Genomic DNA, 22,272 nt, shown 5'->3' with positions numbered 1-22,272 from the left:
TTGTGCTCTCCTCCAGGAATGTTTGAATGCTGATATCATTGTATTCACTACTTCATGCTGGAAGAGGCCATTTGTTGTCATGGAAAAGGAGAATAGAGACTTGATAGCTGTGAATAAGGTTGCTACCCTGGCTAACATTTTTCTGAGCATTTTCTTGTATCCTTAAATAGTGCCCAAGTGGTTTCCAAATTATGCTTTAATTCCAGCTACTGTCAAAAATACATCTTAGATCACAAGTATTTTGCTTTTAGCACTATATGACAAAAATTTAATCTTTGTTGCATGCCACAGGGATCAAAGAACTCAGCAAAAAGTTTTCATTTCCTAATGAATAGAATAATAGATAATCTCCTGGGAGAGGGTATCCTGTGTTTCCAGGATGACTTGTTAATTTATTCAAGGTTGTTATCAGAACATATTAGTCTCCTCAAGGAAGTTTTCATTAGGTTGACTAGGACCATTTTGAAAATGAAGTGCTCAAAATGTAGGCTCTTTTTAATGGAACGCTCTTACTTAGGACATGCTGAAAAAGTGGCCTTAGTCTCATAGAAAGAAATATAAAAGCAATATTACAGTGTGCTCCTCATAGAAATGTTAAACAACTTCATAGCCTCCTGGGCATGATAAATTTTTATACAGTCATACCTCGATTAACGAATAGGATGCGTTCCACGAAATTACTTCGTTTTCAGAGGTAAAAATACTATGGCCAGAATAGGGATACATTCCTACATAAAGAAAATGAAAGGCTTTTTTTTGAAAGAAAAGTTTTATTAAATAAACAGTAAACTTACATACAAAGTGAAATCACATTTTAAAATATGAGTCTAAAGTTGATTGTTTATGCTTTTTTTCCTCTTTCATTTAACAATTGCATATACGGAGTTATTGCATTTAACACTGATCGCTCAACAATAACACCTCTTCCTAAATCAGGATCATTTTCACTAAAAAAATTTAAAACGTTTTCAATGTCATTTAAGCACCTTTTTAAATCTTTGGTTGTTAACACTTTTTCAGCAGGAACTTCTTTAACTTCGTCTTCATTTTCTTTGTCTTCGTTGCTAACAAGGTTTTCTAAATCTTCCACTGAAAAATCATCATCTTCTGCATTCGATAAATTTCTAACATCCTCTTCATCGACATTTTCGAAACCTATTGATTGAACCATCTGGATAACTTAATTTCTAATTTCTTGGATGTTATTTTCTTCTTCTAGTACAACTTATGGCCATATTTTGTGCCAAACTCCATTTAAGCATTTCTTAGTGACTTCTTTCCAAGAACTATCAATGTTTTCAATTGCATTTTTAATGGTGTAGTTTTTCCAAAAAGTTTTAACTGTCATTTCCTCTTTATCCCCTAGTTCAATTGAATTGCTTAATGTTCGACGCAGATAATAAGCTTTAAATGATGCTATTACTCCCTGATCCAATGATTGAATCAGGGAAGTTGTGTTTGCTGGAAGAAACACAACTTTGACAGGAATGCATGTGTCCAACGTGTTAAGATCAGTTGGATGTCCCAGAGCATTGTCTAACAACAAAAGAGCTTTTTCTTCAAAGTTGTTTTTTTTTGACAATACCATTTTACTTCAGGACAAAAATGGTTAACAAACCAATATCAGTAAATAACTCCTTGGTAACCCACGCTTTTCTATTTTCTTTCCATATTACAGGTAAATTTGTTTTTATGTTACCTTTTAACGCCCTCGGATTTTCTGAATGGTAAACTAATAACAATTTTAATTTATAATTGCCAGAGGCATTTGATCCAAAGAGTAACGTTAAATGGTCTTTGGTTGCTTTGAACCCAGCAGCTGATTTTTCTTCAATAGAAATGAAGCTTTTTGATGGTAGCCAGTTTCCAGAACAAACTGCTTTCATCAACATTGAACACAAAATTTGGTGGAAAATTTTCAAGTCCAATTATTTCCTTTAGTTTTCCTGGGAACTTATTTGCAGCTTCAACATCTGCACTTGCAGCTTCTCCTGTTAATTTTACACTATGAATCCTGGCCAGTTTTTTAAATATCTTGAACCAACCACAAGAAGCCCCAAAAATTTCCGTAATTTCTTCAGTTTGTTTAGATTTCAGGTGATTAAACAAAAATAATGCTTTTTCTTGAATCACCATTTGACTTAAAGGCATATCACGTTGTGACATATCATCTATCCACAAACTTAACATTTTCTCCATTTTTTTCTAAAATTTTACTCCTAAAATTAACTCCTTTAGTGAGTTAATTTTGCTGCTGTAACATCTGTACAATTCTGAGCAGACTGTTTTATTTTTTCTGATTGACTTAGTATGGTTGTTAAAGTTGATTGTGCTAATCCCAAAGAATGTGCCACATTGGATTTTCTTTCGCCGCTTTCAACATGTCATACGATATTTAGTTTAGTTTCCAAAGAATTTTCTTTTCTTTGATTCTGACATTTTAACTAAAAAAGAAATATCTCTATTAAAATTTACAAAATCTACATTATGTAATGCTATCAAAGAACCTACGTCAATTATTCCAATGCACCACACTGAAACAATGTCAATCATGTATTGCAATGCACCACACTGAAACACCCTATGAAGTGTAAACAATGACTAAATTAAGCGAATGACGTGCAAAACTGTTATAACAGATACACCCACAGCTCGGGAGTATGTAATGAGTCACCATCGGTCACCAATTGGATGATTGTCGGGCATTGGCCTTAAATTGGGATATTTTTTATGTTAAATGGGGCTTGAAATTGCGGACTTCGTTATATCGAAGCTTCGTTATCAGAGGTAACGTTAACCGAGGTATGACTGTAGATGATTTATCCCATAGTCCCAGATCATGTCACCTATATTGCCACAGACAAGGAAAGGTAACAGATTTTATTGGGTAGGACCCAATTCAGACTTTGTATTTCAAATAAGCTGTTCTAACATGCAATTAAAATTCTGTATTGTTGTTTGAGGGATGGTAAAGACTTCAAAATACATAGCATTTCATATATAGATTATTATATTTTATTCATTTATTATTTTTTACCAGAGGTGCAAGATGAGGGCTAGTTATTTAAACTTATGCAATGTTGAGATTAGAATAAAATGTTCTAATTATTTGGTATTAGCCATCATAAATGATTATTGCTAATACCAAATAATTAGTTGAACTTTTTTTTTTAACTATTTATTTATTTATTTTTTTTAATGATAGATATATCAGTACCTGGTCAGAATTTAACTATTGGTCCAAAGCTAGAGTTATTACAAAGGAAAGGTTGTGAAATATTAATGAGATTGCTAGAACAGCCTAAAACATCTGGAGCAGTACACAGTCCTAAAAAAATCCCAAACTTTTCACTTGGTAAGTAATATTTATGCATCTTATGCGTGAAGCTCGTCCTTCTGAGGTTATGCAATTAGTAAATTAATGCCTGTTTTAAAATAAGTGTTATTCACATATTAGTGTTTCTTAGGAACTTGACTTTAATAAGCATAAAATTAATTCTCACTTAAATACTATAATTAGTAAAGTAAACTAAGTGGTAAGTATAATCATGAAAAATGACAACAGTGAGTTTGAGAGATCTTAAGAAAATAATTTTAAATTTCCATGAGGATTCTATTTATTCTTGCTATTTATCACTGCATTTGCAATAGATTAATGTTATTTATGAAATGCTTTTCATTATGTATGTATATTACTGTGGGATGAAATATTTCAATATACAATAGACTGTCGAAATAACGGCACCCCTAATAATGGAACCTTCGAGCTAATGGCACATTGAGATTGGATGTTTACATACAGTGCAGATGTCTTGCAGTGCCAAAAAAGAAAATAACAAGTCGTATGATTAGTATATTTGTTTACGTTCACCATTTTGAAAGTGAATTCTGTACTGATATAACAGATTATACCACTGTTTTACATTTATTTTAAATTAAAAACATCTCTGTATATCTCCTAAAGTTAATTAACCTCATACAGAGAAGAAAAGAACAACAACATTAAAGCTTAGTGACAAACTTGATATAAACCAAACTATTACATTAGGAAAATTAATTCATATACCCATGTGTATTGTGTCTGTGAATTGTGTGTGTGTTTTCTCTGGTTGATTTGCCAGTTTTGCTGGACAAAACCCCAGTTTCTGGGGTAAAACCTTGCTATCTAAGCCTGAGCTGACTAACTCAGCCATGGAGTGAAAAAAAGCACATAAAAGTTCCTTGCGTCATCGACTGGATTTGAACACGGCTTTTTCCATATCAAGTTTGTATCAAGTTTGTGTGTGTGTGGGGGGGGGTGACAATACCACTGTGCTATCCGCGCAGACTAAATTTGATATGATAAAGAAAATAGAACGGGGTGTAAGCAGGAGTGCATTAATGGCAGAATATAACATTGAATTGTCAGCATGTTTATTATGTGCAATTTAATAAAATTGCATTCTTAATGTCTATATTTCTTATTTAGCCTCATTATTTCTGCATTAAATATTAAAAATGAAGCTTTCTAGATAACAGAAAAATCAAAATAACAACACCTTGTGGAGCCTCCGTAGCCAGGTGGGAAGGAGCAGCAGTGCGTAGCACACGCTTCTTGATTAGACCGGGGTTCGAGCCCGTCACCACCAAATACGGAGGATGCGAAAAGGTCAGGGAATGACCGCCGCATATCCTGGAGCAATATGGCCTTAGTTGCTAATGCTCCCAAAAACAACAACAAAAATAACAACACCCTGAATCCCTGAAGATGCAGTTATTTTGAAAGTTTACTATATGTATTTGTTCATACCTGCCAATTAATTATACTGAGTCATTGATTCAAGTGATTTTATTTTTGCATTGTGATCTATTTCTGAATTTGAGTGGTTCAAAATAAAGGTTGCCATTTTATTTGTAGGTAATGTTTTTATGTGTAGTCATTACTATAAACTGTTGTTGTTGTTATTTGGTTTTTTAGGAGCATTAGCAACTAAGGCCATATTGCTCCGGGATATGCGGTGGTCATTTCCCGACCTTTCCGCATCCTCCGTATTTGGTGGTGACGGGCTCGAACCCCGGTCTAATCAAGAAGCGTGTGCTACGCACTGCTGCTCCTTCCCACCTGGCTACGGAGGCGCCACTATAAACTGTAGCATTATATGAATGTCACTAATGTAAAGCATCCCAAAGTTCTGTGACTTAGAAACACTAATCTTACTTCAAAATAAAATATTAAATGGCTATTGATGAATCCATTCATGAATTTGTTCTGTTAGGACTATCAGTTATAACGTTATTCATCCTGACCAGTCTCCAAAATTGCCTAGGTAAAAATTTTCATTAAAATAAAACATTGTTCAATTTCCAGAAAAGATGCTGTGGGCATCTTATTTATTAGCTTTATGAAGTTCTTAGGAGCCACTTGTAATACTCCTGTCAGTATCTCTCTGTATCAGGATCCTTATGCAGATACATACTGTAGACGTTTGAGGATTGTATCTTCCTCATTTTGGTCAGTCTTTCATTGATGTGGATTCTGGTATCACCAAACATCTTGGAACTTATGTGAAATGATAGCATTTGCTGAAATTTTGCACATGCTTTAAAAGCATTAAGGAATAGTACTAATTCCACTAATCTCCATATTGTAGAACTACATGGAGTCAATCTACACTGCAGTCAAAATCTGCTTCAACAACAGGTTATTATTCTTGTCCCAATACCTTTTTGGATGCCCAGTATAACTATCCAATAAAAAAAGACATAAGTCACCAGGTCGCTGTAGCCTAGTAGTCAGGCACGGGTGCATAAGTACACGTACCTTGAGTGACCGGGGTTCAAGCCCGTGACTGCCGAATACAGTGCTGTTTCTTGTATTCTGTCTATCTTGTGAACTCCTCTGACCGTTTGGTCGTCCCGGAGTATAAACAGAACATTTATTTAATTTATTTATCTTGTCTTTATGGAAAATGTTTGGAATTTATTTCCATCTGATCCTGTTCACCTCTACTTTTCCTGAAACATGACCTCCCATTTCTGCCTTGAAATAATTTTTAATTAGCCCTCCCAGTCCACCTTATAATTACCTTGGCTGGAGTGGAGGGGGAACTAATTAAAAATGATTTATAATTCACTTTGTAAAGGTAAACTTCATGAGATCCAGTCTTCTGTTGCTTCCTTAAGATCTCATCCTCCTCAGCATCTTGCACGCAAAAATCAGTTCCTCCCACCAATGTCTAGTTGCCTAGCTCTCTTCTCCATTCATTATAATGACAATTTGTTCCTTATCAGTTTAGTTTCCTAGCTTTGAACTCTCTCTCTAGAAGTGTCTTCTTTTTTAAGATATCTTTCAGACCCAAGGTGGATTGGGCCACCAGTACACCAGGAATTTTCCAGTGGGATCCCTGCTGTGAGATCCAAAGTAGCAATACATACTTAATATATAACCACTCATGTTTTATATATTATTTTTAAAATAGTGAAAATATGCTGGTAAAAAGGTATGAAATTTGTTATGGTTGTTTTTTTTTTTTTTTTTTGGGAGTTTTTAATGCATTAGCTGTTTTGGTCACATTTTGCTGGATCATAAGGATTATCTTGTGTCATGTCTGTTGAAAGTTTGATTTGCATGTGGTGGAGAGGCTGAAAAACTCAAAGCTGTGCTATTTTCTTATTACTTAAAAAGAGTTTTTATGAAGATCTTTATTATCTAATAAAAAACTGTAAAATTTGAAAAGGTAAGCTTTCATTCACACAATTCTTTTAAGCTCATCTCTGTCTCTACTGCATAGAGCTCCTGTGTCTGTTTTCTCTGTATCTAATGTAGTTGATCAATCAGCAGTTCATCCCTAATTGTCTCCTAGCATGTCAAGGTCTGTATATTTTCTTTTTTGGATTACTATTAAGTAAAATGTTATACATATTTTTATACATATACTTTACATTGCTATTTTTCCTATTTCTATTGTTTGTAAATAACATTTTTGTATTTTCCAACTAGTTACCCTTTCTTTTTCCATTATTTAAGTGTTTGCTATTTGTGGTTTTGCCAATTATGGAGTTTTCTGGTTGATGAGAGGGATACCTGCAGTTATTTTTTAATAATTGATGGTATCCCTCACAAAAAAAAAAGTCCCTCAGAACATTTTCTGGGATCCTCTTGTAACTACACTCCACTCCTGAAAACCTGTATACCGTATTAAAGAATTCATGTGTTTGTATGAAGGAGTAAGACATCCTTTTCTTACTTGAAATATCTTGATAAATCATTTCCTGCCCATCTATTTACAATGCATGGTAAACATTGTTTGATTGTATCACAACTTGATTTTTTTTTCATCCTGACCCTTCCTGCTGAAGAATCAGTTTCGAGCACAATTGATTCTTCAGCAGGATTAAGCCACATTTTGGACTTGCACACGCACGTGTAACATCTGTACAGCCAGTCATTAAAATCTGGTCTAAAGTTTCCAATTTGTTTTGTATGCTTCTTGCATTTTGATAAAGAATCTTGAGTGTATCAGTGCTCAAAGGCCACTAATGTTCGTGATCTGAATGGCCTTGACTTTTTTTGGAAAGGTCTGACACGAGATGCACACAGGTATAGGCAGGATCTCTACATTATGGCTGGTGCTTTCATCCATAGATGATTTTTCTTCCAATAACTGGAAGATGCAATGGGAAAGTGAGTGATCAGATCAGTACCCATGCATATTAATTAGTCATCTGGCAGAGCTAGTATGGTTTTGTGCATCTGGAACAATAAGGGATTGTTGTAAGGAGGATATTGTGGTAAAAGGGTCTTATCAAAGTACCAAGTGGCCATAAGGAAGGCCGTTGGAGTAGAGGGAACTAGTTCAGAGTATAGTCCATTTAAATGATGAGTAAGTGGGCACCTTGGTTTTGAAGTTGCTGCACTGCCACGGAGAAATTCATTTCCTCTTCAGTTACCTTACTCTTTCTCCAGAGGTTGTTTTAGGGTCAAATCTTGATATGAATAAACTTTTAGTCTTTCTACTAGATTCTCTGGACATAGGTTTGAGTTTTGATGAGGTTGATGGCCGACTGGGCTAGCCAGGTGAGAAAGTGCCTGCCTGGCAACCTAAAGGTCACGGGTTCGAATCCCACCTCGGGCTTGGATCAGAGTAAAATGCAAAAACTTTGGAAGGTGCATTATGGCTACAGAAGCCGATGCGCCAAAAATAACAAAAAAAACGAGGTTGATGTGCCAATAGAAATTGGCCAGTTTGTTTTTTCTTTTGCTATAGAAGAGGGCTGCTGTATGCAGCACCAAATATTATCACTTATGTCTCTTATTGGGGCAGTAGCATTTTCACCATAAAAATCTTAAGTAGTGTTTCTTCTACAATTAAGTACAGATTTGCTGATAGCATAATGTGCTGCAACTGACACAGGAGTGTGATTTTTGTGGAACCAAGACTAGAAGATTGTCAAACATATTGATTTCCGAAGCAGCAATCATTTTGAGATGTCGGCATCTTCTTGTTATCAGCATTCAGTAAAGGTTTCTTGGCACCCTGTAAGAAAGATTGCGTGTGGTCTAATCTGCTTGCAAGGCACCAAACAACAGATTGGAGATATTGGTTATCTTTCACAAGTTTGCTATTTGTGTCTTGCAACTCATTAAGCTTATTGAAAATTGTAAAAACCATTTTACATTTTTTTCCATACACAGTTTAAAGTCAGTGGAGAGATCATCAAATGATTGTGCAAGCCTTGAGGCATATGATGCAAGAAAGCAAGCTTATATAGAAGCAGCCAAAAAAAAAAAAAAAAAAAAAACAACCCTTCCAATTTCACCCATCCATTCACTCCAAATGTTTGTCTAGTTCAAGCTTAAATTTATTTAAGCTATCAACTTCCACAACAACAGGTGGAAGTATGTTCCAGCAATCAACTACCTGCTGGCTAAAGGCAAACTTCCACACATCTGTTCTACAACTGTCTTTTCTCAATTTGAATCTATACCCCTCAGGTTCTTAATCTCAGCAAGTGGAAGTATCCCATCAGCATTGAGCCTGCTCAAACCATTCAAGGCCCTGTACACCTCAATCAGATTACCTTGCAGGTGCCTAGTCTCCAGATGCTGCAACTTACATAATTTAAGCTTCTCCTGGTAAGAGAACCCCTTTGTTCCTCTCACCAATCTTGTTGCCTTGGCCCCAAGTGCCAAGTGATAGGAACCAAGCGATTTTTTTTTTTTCTTAAGAGAATTATAAAGTGATCCTTCCAAGTGATTTTGTTCTGTTTCATTTCTAGCCGCTCTCTTATACTCAGTTCATTAAGTGGTTCTTCACTTAACAGATTTTAAGTAGAGCCCAGGAAGGAAAATCGCCTTTCTTTTTTAGGATATTTATCCATTTTCTCACTAACAAACTAATCCTCCAGCCGCTTGGTCACTAGGTGGCACTGCTTCTGCCTCCCCGTGGTGGGGCCGGAAACCTGAAAGGAAAAATGATCCTTTCAGGGCTAAAAGGAGCAACGGTGGACTTGATAAACCAGGCTTCTCCTGGAATTATGGATCAAACTGATCATAATCGGCAGCAAGATGATCCTAATCCATCTACTGCCAAAAGGCAAAAGAAAGATATGACCCAAACCATCTCTTCACTCTTTCTAATTTTTCATTCGCTATCAGACTAGCCAGTTAGTAAACTTTCTCCCTTTGTTATACAAAGGTGTCTAGAACATGTAGCTGGTCCACCGAAAATGGTTCGCCGCTTGAAATCAGGAGACCTACTGATAGAAACGACAAATCATCGACATTCTGAGCTTCTTCTTGAAACCAAAACTTTTGGAGGGATTCCCATCAAAGTCACTCCACATGCCACTTTAAATTCATCTAAAGGGGTTATCGTGGAATGGGACCTCCTAAACAGCTCTGAAGAAGAAATCGTACAATAGCTTCAAAAACAGAATGTCATACATGCCAAAAGAATCCTTATTAAAAAGGATGGAAACTTCATTCCAACCCGCACTATCATACTTACTTTGAGTACTCCAACTCTACCATCATCAGTCAAAGCAGGGTACCTGAATTGCCAGGTAAAGCCATACATCCCCAATCCAATAAGATGCTTCAAGTGTCAAAAATATGGCCATTCCCAAACAGTATGCAGAGGACAAGCTATTTGTGCCACTTGTGGCTCAAAAGAACATAACTGTAAAGAATGCAATACACAGTCTCCTTGCTTCCCAAACTGCAAAGGAGACCACCCTGCCTATTCCAGAGACTGTAATATATGGAAAAGAGAAAAGCAAGTTCATAAATATAAAACTGAACATAAGATCTCATATCAAGAAGCCAAAAAGCAGATACCACTATTTCCAGCAGTGAAATCATATGCAGCAGCAACTACAGTGCAGAAAACAAAGGTAATTGCAACACAGACTGACATCACAGTCCTGCCTAACATCTCAATAGCGGATTGGGCACGTAATCTTCTTTTACAAACAAAACCAAAAGTTGATCAGGCAATTAATACACCCATTGTAATCTCACCAGATGCTGAAGATCCAACACCAACAAGCAGTACAAATTCCACCAAACCTGTTGAAAAAATACAAAAAAATACTGACACTATGGAAATTGATGAAAAGGAGCAAGAAGACGAACCAGTTCTGGAACTTTACGCAAATGATGACATGGACAGTGGTGGCCAACCAAGCTTCCCTAGAAAAGAAAAAATCAAAACAGATCGATTAAAACAAGCAGCTCATCGTAAGTCATCTCAATCAGGTACTAAGCCCAAATAATGCGTACACTTCTACAATGGAATTGTCGTGACATTCGAAGTAATCTAAGCGATATCAAAGATCCTATTTCCGTATTGAGGGGGAATCTGTCAAACAGTCAGGACTGTCACTCCTGCTATCTTCATTCAGCTTTTCAACACCTGCCTGAAAGATGGCATATTTCCATCACGCCAGAAGCTTGCAAACCTGAGACGTCTACCAAAGGATCTCACTGGCAGGACATCAGCTTATCGTCCTATAGCACTTTTACAAGTACTGGGTAAAAATGTTTGAGAGACTCCTGCTATTTTGCCTCCAGCCTGCATATGAACCTAAAAGTCTTGCAGCTCCCCTCCAGTTCATGTTCAGGCTGAGTTGTTCCACAATTGATGCTCTGACCACAATTCTGAAACTTGCAAAAGATTCTGAGGCCAGCTATGTCTTTGCAATTTTTATAGATTTTAAGGGCGCCTTTGACATCGTCTGGTGGCTGGCCATCCTACAGAGGGTCAGGGCTACTGATTGCTCTCAGAATCTGTTCAACTGCCTCAAGAGCTACTTCTCTAACTGACGTTTCACCATCAAAACACAGTTCCATTCCATCACCTGGCAACTTACCAGAGGCTGTTCCCAAGGCTCCATCCTTGTTCCAGCAGTATGGAATATGATCCTGGATGACTGGCTTCTGAGGATATATCCCAACGTCACACAAACTTCTTATACCGACAACCTTGTCATCATCGTTGAACGACCTACGAGAGCTACAATAGAAACTAGGGCCGGTGCAGTACTGTCTGCACTTTCCGAGTGGGCTGAGAACAATAAACTTTGTCTGTACTGAAAAGAGCAAAACCCTTCTACTGAAAGGAAAGTTGGATGTGAGGAGACCTCCGATCATCCATTATAAAGGGCAATCACTCAAAAACCAATGCACTGTCAAATATCTGGGTATTACACTGGATGGCTGAGGAACTTTCATTCTCCACCTATGTTCCATCAAAGAGAAAATCAAAGCCTATATTACCATGCTGGTACACTTCACCTGCAAAGACTGAGGCCTCAAAGGCTGGTTTTTATATCTTCTTTACACAGCTGTATTTATTCCCATTGTCACATATGGTGGCGCAGTGTGGTATAACAAGATGACTATAGTAAGAATGCAAGGTCCAGCGGCTTATGATGTTGCAAATGACTCGTGCATGTCGGACCACATCAACTGCTGCACTACAAGTTCTTACTGGATGCTACCCCTAGATCTCCATGTCATATACTTTGGCCTCTCTCATGCCCTCAAGAAGAATAAAGAGGTTGAAATACTCGCCATTAAAATGCATACAAACACTAACATCAAACATGAGATGACCCGTATGTGGACTGAACTGGTTTCCCTATGGCAGACACTATAGAATAACTCATCAACAGGTGAAATTACTTAACTCTTTATTCCGGATGTCACCTTCCTCAACAAACAACGTTGCAACTGGTTCTATCCTAACGTCTACATGTCCTTTCTTTTGACTGGCTATGGATCATTTAAAAGGAGTCGTCTCGACTTTGGTCTGGCTGACGATGCTTTTTGCATCTTTGGAGAGTCAGAGGACTGGAACCACGTGATGCACTCCTGTCCGATCTATCTTGACCACTGCAACCAACTTCTTCTGGCCCTCAATGCACCAACAATACATCCAGAGGCTAGGGTATTGGAATCAGAAGAAGCCTACAAAGTATTCTTGACCTACGCCACCGCGGTCTTCAACAGACACTGCTATCACTCACACCTAGTAAATTTAAAAGAATGTAGCCAAAACAGCTTGTACCTGGTGAAGCATGGATGCTACAAGATTTCTAAATGTGTCTTGCGGTATCTAGTACCAGCACGTAACCAGCAGATCCATTAACTCTTGTAAGGTCCATGGTTGAGATGCTGCAGATCGGAGTTGCTGTTCCAACACAAACAACAGATGCTCGATGGGATTGATATCTGAGGAATTTGGAGGCCAGGGCAATACCTGGAAGTCTTCCTCATGTTCCACAATCCAGGCAGTGCGGCATGGCACATTATCCTGCTGAAAGACTGGACCGCTGGAAGGGAAGACCGTTGCCACGAAAGGGTGTACCTGGTCAGCAATGATGTTTAGGTAGGTGGTAAACGTCAGAGTGCCTAGCATAGGGATGACTGGACCCAGGGTAACCCAGCAGAACATTGCCCAAAGCATGACACCGCTGCCACCAACTTGTTTTCGTCCCACAGTGCATCTAGGTGCCATCACTTCCCCAGGTAAACAATGCACACGTACCTGGCTGTCCACATGGTGCAACAGGAAACGTGATTCGTTGGCCTTCTTCCAATCACTCAAGTCCAGTTTTGATTCTCACGTGCCCATTGTACGCACTGTTGCTGGTGATCCATGGTTAGCATGGGCACTCGGAGTGCTACGCAACCCCATTTTCAGAAGGGTTCGATGTACTGTGTTGTGACACATTACTCTTGTTTTGTTGTTGTTGTCTGTTTTTTGTTATTTGGTTTTTAGGAGCATTATCAACTAAGGCCATATTGCTCCAGGAATATGCAGTGGTCATTACCTGACCTTTCCGAATCCTCTGTATTTGGTGGTCACGGGCTCGAACCCCAGTCTAATCAAGAAGCGTGTGCTATGCACTGCTGCTCCTGCCCACCTGGCTATGGAGGCGCCTATTACTTTCGTCACCGGCGAGTTGTGCCACAGTAGACCTTCTGTTAGCACCTTCGCTCACCTCGAGCATCGATGATCTGTGGTCGTCCAACACCTCTCTGGCAGTTTTGGGCTTTCCCTCCTCGGAGCAATTTTTGTAGGTACTAACCACGGCTGACAGTGAGCACCCCACCAACCATGCCGTTTCGGATATGCTCTGACCCAGTCGTCTGGCCATTACAATTTGGCCTTTGTCAAACTCACTTAAGTCCTCTGCCTTTCCCATCTGAAGAACAAGAGTAACACTGATTAACAGGGCTCAGTATCAGGTATCTTTTATACCGTGTCCCGACCTGCACATGTGCAGTAGTTCACCTGCAGTTTCTTTGATTTGCATAATGACTTGCTGGTCGTAATGTTTTGGTTCGTCAGTGTTTCTTATACATATGTACAAATATTTCTAAAAATATATGTACATATTAGATAGTTTACACTTTGATTTTCATATTCTTTGAAAATTTTATTTTCTATGCTTCGCAATACTCAACATGTAATAGAGGTGACCCCCACTGAGCGAGGGGAGGGTTATATTCCGACCAACTTCTGCGCACAGCGATTCCTTGTTCGGCAGGGTACTGTTGTTATGGAAAAACTGGGGTTAGGTCTGAAACTTTATGTAGGAAATTAAAACTATAATCTGTGTTCTTCTTCTTTGGTCCTTAGCTGGCAGCTGGGGGAGGCGGTTGGCCACGCAACCAGTATGCTGCTGTAGGTGCCGCAGGGTTTCGGACTTGCTCTATGATGTTCTTCCATACTTTACGATCCATGGCGTCAGTCCTGGCCTGGTTAAGGTCGAGACATCGGCTCTTCAAGTCATTTTCCACTTGCTTGGCCCACGTTTTCCTAGGCGCGGTCCATTGGATGCTCCATTGGGTGGGTCGTTGTCTCCAAAGAAGTGTGGATGGTATTCTGTTCGTGCCCATTCTACATACGTGGCAAACCATCTAAGCCTTCGCTTCTGGATTTGGTCAGCAATGGTTGGTTGCTGTTGGCATCTGGCATGGATGGTATCATTAGTGATGCGGTCGCGAAGTGAGATGCCCAAGATCTGCCGCAGGCATCGCATTTGGAATACCTCAAGTTTGTTTAAATCTAGCTTGAGACAAATCCATGTTTCTGATCCGTAAAGGAGAATGGGCAGGATCAAAGTCCGGAAGAGTTGGATTTTAGTCTTGAGGAAATGTTGGTCCTCTTCCACAGACACCATTTGAGCGAGGCAAACGCAGTGGCCGCCTGCCCAATTCTGCTGTGGATTTCCATGATGGATGCAACTTTCTTCTCCTGGACCAGCGACCCAAGGTATTTAAAGTCCTGCATTTGCTTGATCTGGACGCCTTCGAGATACATGGTGGCTTGCGACCCATCTGTTGTCAGGGCCTTTGTCTTATCAGCATTGATCTTCAAACTGTATGGCCGGGCAATGCGGGCAGTATCGTAGAGGATGTCCATGGCTTCAGCGTCGTTACCGGCAAAGATAGCACTATCATCAGCAAACATTAGGTCAGTCACATAGTGATCCTTGTCATATTGTATGCCCCATCTGTTTCTGAATGCTTGCCTCATAATGGCATCGACCACGATGTTGAAAAGCAATCGTTCTGGATGCGCACCCGGCTGGTTAAACCGTTGTATGCAGTTTGGAGGAGTGTGATGACTTTTCGAGGTACATGTTCAACCTCTAGTAGTTTCCATAAGGCAGGCTGGTGGACACAATCGAAAGCAGACTTAAAGTCAATGAAAACAATGACGGTTCGCTGTCCACACCAGATCCTCTCCTCCATCAGCTGACGGATGGCAAAGATTTGATCACAGCATCCTCGCCCGGGTCTAAATCCCGCCTGTTCTTCTCGACTGGTTTGCTCGCGATGTTTTTGCAGCCTTGACTGGATGATCTTCATAAAGACCTTTCCAATGATGGAAAGGAGGCTGATGCCACGGTAGTTCTTGCAATCCCGGTTATCACCTTTCTTGTGGATCAATACGATAATGGCTTTCCTCCATGTTAGCGGAATTTGTTTAGTGCACCAGATGGTTTTGAGGAGTGAGTGTAGTCGGCGAAGCAGTATATCTCCTCCCCCGGCTTTGATCGCTTCTGTGGTGACTTGGTCCACTCCTGGTGCCCTGCCATTCTTTAGGGATTGTATGGCTGCTTTCACTTCTTCTACTGTAGGCTCAACATCAACCATGGACACCTCAGGGGGATCAATCGATAGTGCGGTTGCTGGCGGTTCCTGAGGTGGGTTGTGATTATACAATGCTTTGAAGAATTCACTCCACCGTTGCAGGCATTCGGACGGTGATCGCACGAAGGTCCCATCAGCATTCTTGATGTTGTCACTAGTCAATTTGGTCTTTCCACTCAGACATCTGAGGGTGCAGTAGAGAGTGCGGTACTCGTTCTTGGATGCTGCCACTTCAAGATCGTCTGCCACTTGGTTCCAGTATGCTTCTCTTTCCGCTGTCATCCTCAGTCGGACTTCTCGGTTTAGCTGCCGGCACCGTTCAAAGTCAACCAACTTTGCCTGTTTCCGTTTGTCCACGAGGTTGAGGCACTCGTCTGATATCCATGGTTGTGTTCGACGTCGGACAGGTGGACATAGGGGCTTGGCACATTCCAGGATGGCATCAGAGATCTGCTTTTCTTCTTCATTTATATCCTCGGGCGCGGCCAGCATCTCGAAGCGGTTGGATAGGGTGATCTGATATGCCTGTTTGTTGGCAGCATTCATTAGCTGCCTCCAGTCCAGCTTGGCTGACCGAGATGACCTTTTTGCATGCCGTAATTTGAGCTGCACCTTAGCCCGGATGAGGCAGTGATCAGATCCACAATCAGGTCCCCTCATGGCACGAACGTCCATGAGTGATGAGCGAAATTGGGCGTTGATCAGAATGTAGTCCAGGATTGCTGAGTCCTTGCCAGATGGATTTTGCCATGTAAGTTGATGTTTTTGAGGGTGCTGGAAATGGCTGTTTCCGATGATCAGGTTATTAGATGCGGCAAAGGACAACAAACGTAGTCCGTTGTCATTGATCTTCCCATGGCCAAACTTACCCATTGTTGTTTCTCAACCAGATCTGTCCACGCCAATGTGGGCATTAAAGTCCCCTGTGAGGATGATCACTTCTGTCTGTGGAATTGAATCCAGCGTATGTTGGAGCTGGTTGTAGAAGTCATTCTTGGTCGGGTCCAGGCTAGTCTCAGTGGGTGCATAGGCAGAGATAATATGGGTCTTGATGGTGCCCTTGACAGTAAGGACTGCCAGGCGGTCCGATATTGGTTGGAAAGCGATCACACTACTGGTGGCCTGAACATCGACCATAAAGCCCACTCGTGCTTCTCGTTTCTCACCACCAGAGTAGAATAGCATAACCGCTTTGTTAGGTGCTTGTGGTTGGATGATCACCAATCTGTGTTACAAATGGTACAATTTATTTTTAAAAGAAATTAACAATTTCACTTTGAACTTAAAATGTATTCCAACTAAAAACATCATAAAATGCATGGTAGTAATATTTTTCTGTGCTAATTTTGGATGAAATCAAAAATGAATGTCCAGTCTGACTTCCTCCATAATTTCTCATCTCTCGTTCCATTGATCCGATTGAGTGATAGAGAGTTCATGCTCCTAACGTAAATATAAAGGGCTGACTGCTATGTTAAAAGAAAACACAATAAAATAAAACTAAGCCCCCCAAAAATCAAAACTAAATTATGGAAACAACAGAGACTTAATTGAGTATATGCTTCCATTATGGAATCGAAATTAATTCCTACCTAAATTTAAAATAAAACTGCATGCTGAAAAAAGCAGTAAAACAATGAAATAAAACTTTTAATTGACCATGACTTGCCAACACATGAAGAAACGTTCAGTTGATGAAACTGCTAGCAGAAGGTGAACATGAATTTGAAGTTGAAATTGACTTACAAAATCTGTAATTTTTGTCTGTCACTATTTTGTCATGATTTTTCTCATGTCAACATAAGAAACCATAATATCATCAATGCCTCTCATAATTTTTGTACTCCTGGGAAAGTCGGGATCTTCCTGTATAATCTTCTTCTTCAGGAACTCTGCTGCTTTTAGAAAATCTGATATACCCTTATTTGTTAGTTCAGATTTCTTCTGCTCTTCATTTTCTTCTTCTTCTGCTGGACTTCTTATTGGAGTCCAGTAGTTCTTCTAACTCCTCATTTTTTAATTTCAAACAATTACATTCAAACAGTATTTCTAATAATGTTTGAAAGTTTAATAATTTTCTCAACCTCTGTCTGAATAATATCAAGGGGTGTGAAACAAGGTTTCAGGGAGCAGCTTCTTCCACCTGTTCTTCAGAGTTGAATTCTTCATTTCAGCTCATGACTGTCTGATTATTTCAATACCTGTTAGTATTGTGAATTCAGCCCAACATTGGTGCACATTTTTATCTGGAAATTTTTCAATTTTGTCGAAATGATCCCTTGGTCCGGAGACTGTAAAATTGATGTAGTGTTTGGAGGAAGAAACAAGTTTTACATTTGGATCACAATAGAGTGACACTGGGTGACTTGGAGCATTGTGTAAGCTAAGGAGCACCTTGAATGATAAAAATTCTTATTTTTCAGATATCCTTCAACTTCAGGTACGAAACAATGCTCTAACCAGTTACCAAACAGTGAGCCAGCCATCCATGCTTTTCTATTTGATCGCCAGTAAACGAGAAGAGAGGATTTAGTTTGCTTTTCAAAGCCCTTGGGTTTTCTGAATGATTCACTAATAAAGGCTTGCATTTATAATCACCAGAAGCATTACTACAAAATAGGAGAGTGATTCTGTCTTTTGACACTTTGAATCCAGGTGCAGCTTGTTCTTCTTTTCTATAAATATATCCTGTCAGGCATTTTTTTTCAATGGAGTCCAGTTTCATCACAGTTAAAAATCTTATCAGCCATGTATCCTCCTTCTATTACATTTTTCAATTCTGGTAAAAAAAATTTTCCACTACCTCCACATCGGTAGAAGCAATCTCACCAACAACTTTAATATTGTGCAGATTGGCTCTTTTTTTTTTAAATCTATTGAACCATCCCTTTGATGCACTGAAACTTGATTCACCATTTGCACTAGCAGTGTGAGACTGTGATGATAAATATGTTGGGCCTTGTACCGATCATGTTAAGAACCGAGTGGCACATTTCTATTCCTTTGGTCTTCAATCCAAACATTCAGTAACTGTTCCATTTTTTTTCAATAAGCATATCACGTCAACTAACAAAAGTGGATTTGCACTTTCAGAGTTTGTTGCCAACGTAATGATTGCTTTAATTCTGTCCTCACACTTTAATTGTTCGTATCAATGATTCATTGCACTCATATTCTTTAGCTAAAGCTGCATATGTTTTTCCTTGCTCTATTTCCCCAAAAGTAATAATTTTCTTATGCCATGACAGAATTTTTCTTGGTTTTTTTTTTTTTTTTTTTTTTTTCCTTCCTGGAATCACTTCCAGATGTAGATTCACTCTTTGAAGCCATTATGTTAGGGTTACTCTTGAAATAAAATATGAATTCACTCAATGACAAAACACACAAAATGAAGTCACTTCTCACTCAACTCCCAAACTCACACTGACATTGTCACTAGCAAAGACTTAAGCTGACTAATGGATTGTTCAAGTATTATGTCACACTGTTTCTGAGAACTGCTGAGTTGAAATATGCATAATGAAAAATATATTGTAATAAAAACGTAGGTACAATGTAGAGAGGCTAAATTTTGACTGATCACGAAACTGCAGAGTGCCACAAAACAGCTGGGTTTTTTGCCAACCTAATGCTTGTTTTAATACTGACCTCACACTTTAATTATACAAAGTCGCTTAGAATGAAATTGATAACGCTATAAATTCAGTTGTGCTAAAGCAACTACCTACTATGTAATAAGGTAGCACAACTGAGTCAGATACACTGTGCTACTGGGAACCTTGGGCTGCGTACGGCACAATCCACATTGCATGGACTTCTACACCATAAGTGCAAATCTGCACAGTGAAGCCACGCTTGGCAGGGGTCTCCTGTACCTGCTTATCTTTCTTCTTTTAGAGTAGCATCCATCTTGAATGAACTTCGTGTTGCATTTCCACATCTTGATTATGTGAAAATAATAAAAAAATCTTTCAAAAACAACTCCTGTTTGACTGCAGATATATACTTAACTTGTGGAAGTCAATTACTCTTGAACATCCTGAAAAAGGCCTCTGAGGCTGGGCAAATTCATATCTTAGCAATAAATAAACTCATACGCCCACCATTAGAATAAGTATTTTACTGTAATTGAAAATTTACAAATTAAAATAAATAAAATTACTACACTATGTATTTACAAAAACTGATATTATAATAAATTAAATTATGTACATTGTGAAAACATTAAAACTGTAATAAAATCCTTGCAATAAAATATACTAAAATAAACCGGATTAAAAGCGATAAAAACGATAAGAAACCTGGAGCTTTCGGAAGCATCAGCTTCCTTCCTCAGCAGTAACAACACTTCCTTATATAACAGGCTCACGGTACTTATACACATGGTTCAGTCGGCGGATGGTCTGAACTGGAAGCGGAAACAGCTCGGGAGCGTGCCAAGCAAAACCGTTCATCCGTAATTAGGATAATGGTTTCAAACAGAGGATGCATACGCATACCTCTGTCCCTATTCTTGATATTGTTGTCAGATGAACTGATTCGTAAGCTCTCGAGCCATTTACGGTCCCAGAACCCACGCGCTTGATCCACAATAACCACATCCTCTGGGGAGATTTGATGCTGCCTCTCCCAAAAATGCTCAGCCACAGCAGACTTGTTGTAATCAGCGGTTTTTATAGCATTTGCACGCTCCCCCAGACGATCCTTGAGCCGTCGTCTTGTCTCGCCCACATAACATTCCCCACAATCCGGGCATTTTATCCTGTATACCACTCCACTACTCGGGTCCTTTGCTATTGGGTCTTTTACTTGGGACACAACTGTGTGCAACCTCCGCCCGGGAAGCTGCACACAGTGTGTTTTATAACCACGCAAAATTCTCACTAGATGCTCAGTAATGCCCGGATAGTAAAGAATGTATGCGGTAGCCACAGGAACAAACGGTTCCTGACAGTTGGACTCTGTTCCTCTACTAAATCTGTCTACGATCCTCTGGGGGTATCCACATTTTCTAGGGTCTGCTGTGACTCGTCTAATTTCACATACTTTGTCCTCAGAGGTAGTACAGTGTGACTCTGCTCTATCTAGTAGAGCTTTTACCACACTATTCTTATGTTGTCCAACTTGTGCTGAACTATAATGGGTGTACTGCCCTCTGCACATAGGTTTTTTATACACTGAAGTTTTGAGCCTCGGGCCTATCCTAGAGACCAGTACATCCAAGAATGGAAGGGTACCTCCTGTCTCCACCTCTGAGGTAAATTGTATAAATTGGGAGAAGCTATTAAGCCAGTGGAGTGCATCATCCTCTCTCCCCTTCTGGACCACGGTAAAGGTATCATCTACGTACCTCTTCCATTTCTTTATGGGAAACTGACATCCACCAAAAACCCTGCCCTCTAACTCCTCCATGGCCAAATTGGCCACGATGGCGCTAATGGGAGATCCCATGGCTGTACCGTGAACCTGTTTGTACATAACACCTTGGTACACCATAGTGGTGCTGGCCAGACAAAGTTCCACACTAGAACAAATATCCTCTACATTTAAAAGTGATCTATTACCCAAAGAGACAGCATTACTCAACGCTTTTCTAACACAATATATTCCATGTTTAATTGGAATGCATGTAAATAGTGACACAACATCAAAGGAAATTATGCTCTCATTTTCATTTACAATCAAATCTTTCACAAAACCCACAAATTCTTTGCTGTCTTTTATGACATAGTTTGACTGACCCACTATAGGCGAAATCAATTTAGCCAAGTACATGTGGGGCTTCCTATGAATGATACGATGGGTCTGAGAGGGACTTCCGTCTTATGAGTTTTCAGAAGTCCATAGAACCTGGGGAGTTGGCATCCAGTAGCATGTAAGAACCAAATGGTCTCCCTGGAAATCTTCTCTGCCTTTAACCAAGTCTGTACCAGTTTATTAACGCGCTGCTCTAGGCCAACCAACAGGTTTCTCTGAGTAACTTTATACGTATTATTGTTCTGTAAAAGGTCCAATGCTTTTCTGAGATAGTTTTCTTTGTTTAGGACAACCGTCGATCTGCCCTTGTCCGCAGGTAAAACCACAATTCCATAGTCTCTTCTCAGTTCATTCAAGGCTCTTCTTTGACTAAAGTTAAGATTCGGAGATACTGTCTTCACCTGGCTCAAAATAACGGCAGACTTCACCCGGATCTCATTAGCTAGGGCCTCCGGTAGCTTGCTGATGGCCCTTCCAGTCATTTGGCTCTCATTAGAAGATTGGTTTCGGATAAAGTTATTAGAATAGCCGACTCATATAGACAGAGGCAAATTATGAAGTTTAATAGGTTGTTGGGCGAAGGTACAGTACAACGTAATGATAGAAGTACTCGTTTTGTTCACAATTTGAGTAATAGGCAACTTACTGAAGAGCAAGAGGAAGTTTTAAATCTAGGTCCTAAGTTTACGCTTGTACCTTCCAAACCTCCCATTGCGGAGATAGCAATGGGTATTGAACGGTTTTGCTTGGCACGCTCCCGAGCTGTTTCCGCTTCCAGTTCAGACCATCCGCCGACTGAACCACGTGTGTCAGTACTGTGAGCCTGTTATATAAGGAAGTGTTGCAGGAAGTTTTATTACTGCTGA

At 39.6% G+C, this 22,272-nt stretch overlaps 1 protein-coding gene across 1 annotated transcript in view; it reads left to right on the top strand.

The window, feature by feature from the left end:
* Rif1 (Rap1 interacting factor 1) overlaps positions 1-22,272 on the top strand; it is a 276,189-nt gene that overhangs the window by 178,647 nt on the left and 75,270 nt on the right. The window contains exon 11 of the mRNA XM_090383047.1: positions 3,206-3,355. Coding sequence (XP_090239173.1) covers positions 3,206-3,355 — 150 coding nt within the window. The remainder of the gene's footprint in view (positions 1-3,205; positions 3,356-22,272) is intronic.

This window comes from Mastigoproctus giganteus, chromosome 10 (assembly GCF_048544385.1).
Source record: "Mastigoproctus giganteus isolate SK-2022 chromosome 10, ASM4854438v1, whole genome shotgun sequence".
Classification (NCBI taxonomy): Eukaryota; Metazoa; Arthropoda; class Arachnida; order Uropygi; family Thelyphonidae; genus Mastigoproctus; species Mastigoproctus giganteus.
The sequence above is the reverse complement of the archived record's forward strand: the minus strand, read 5'-3'. Positions and strand labels throughout refer to the sequence as shown.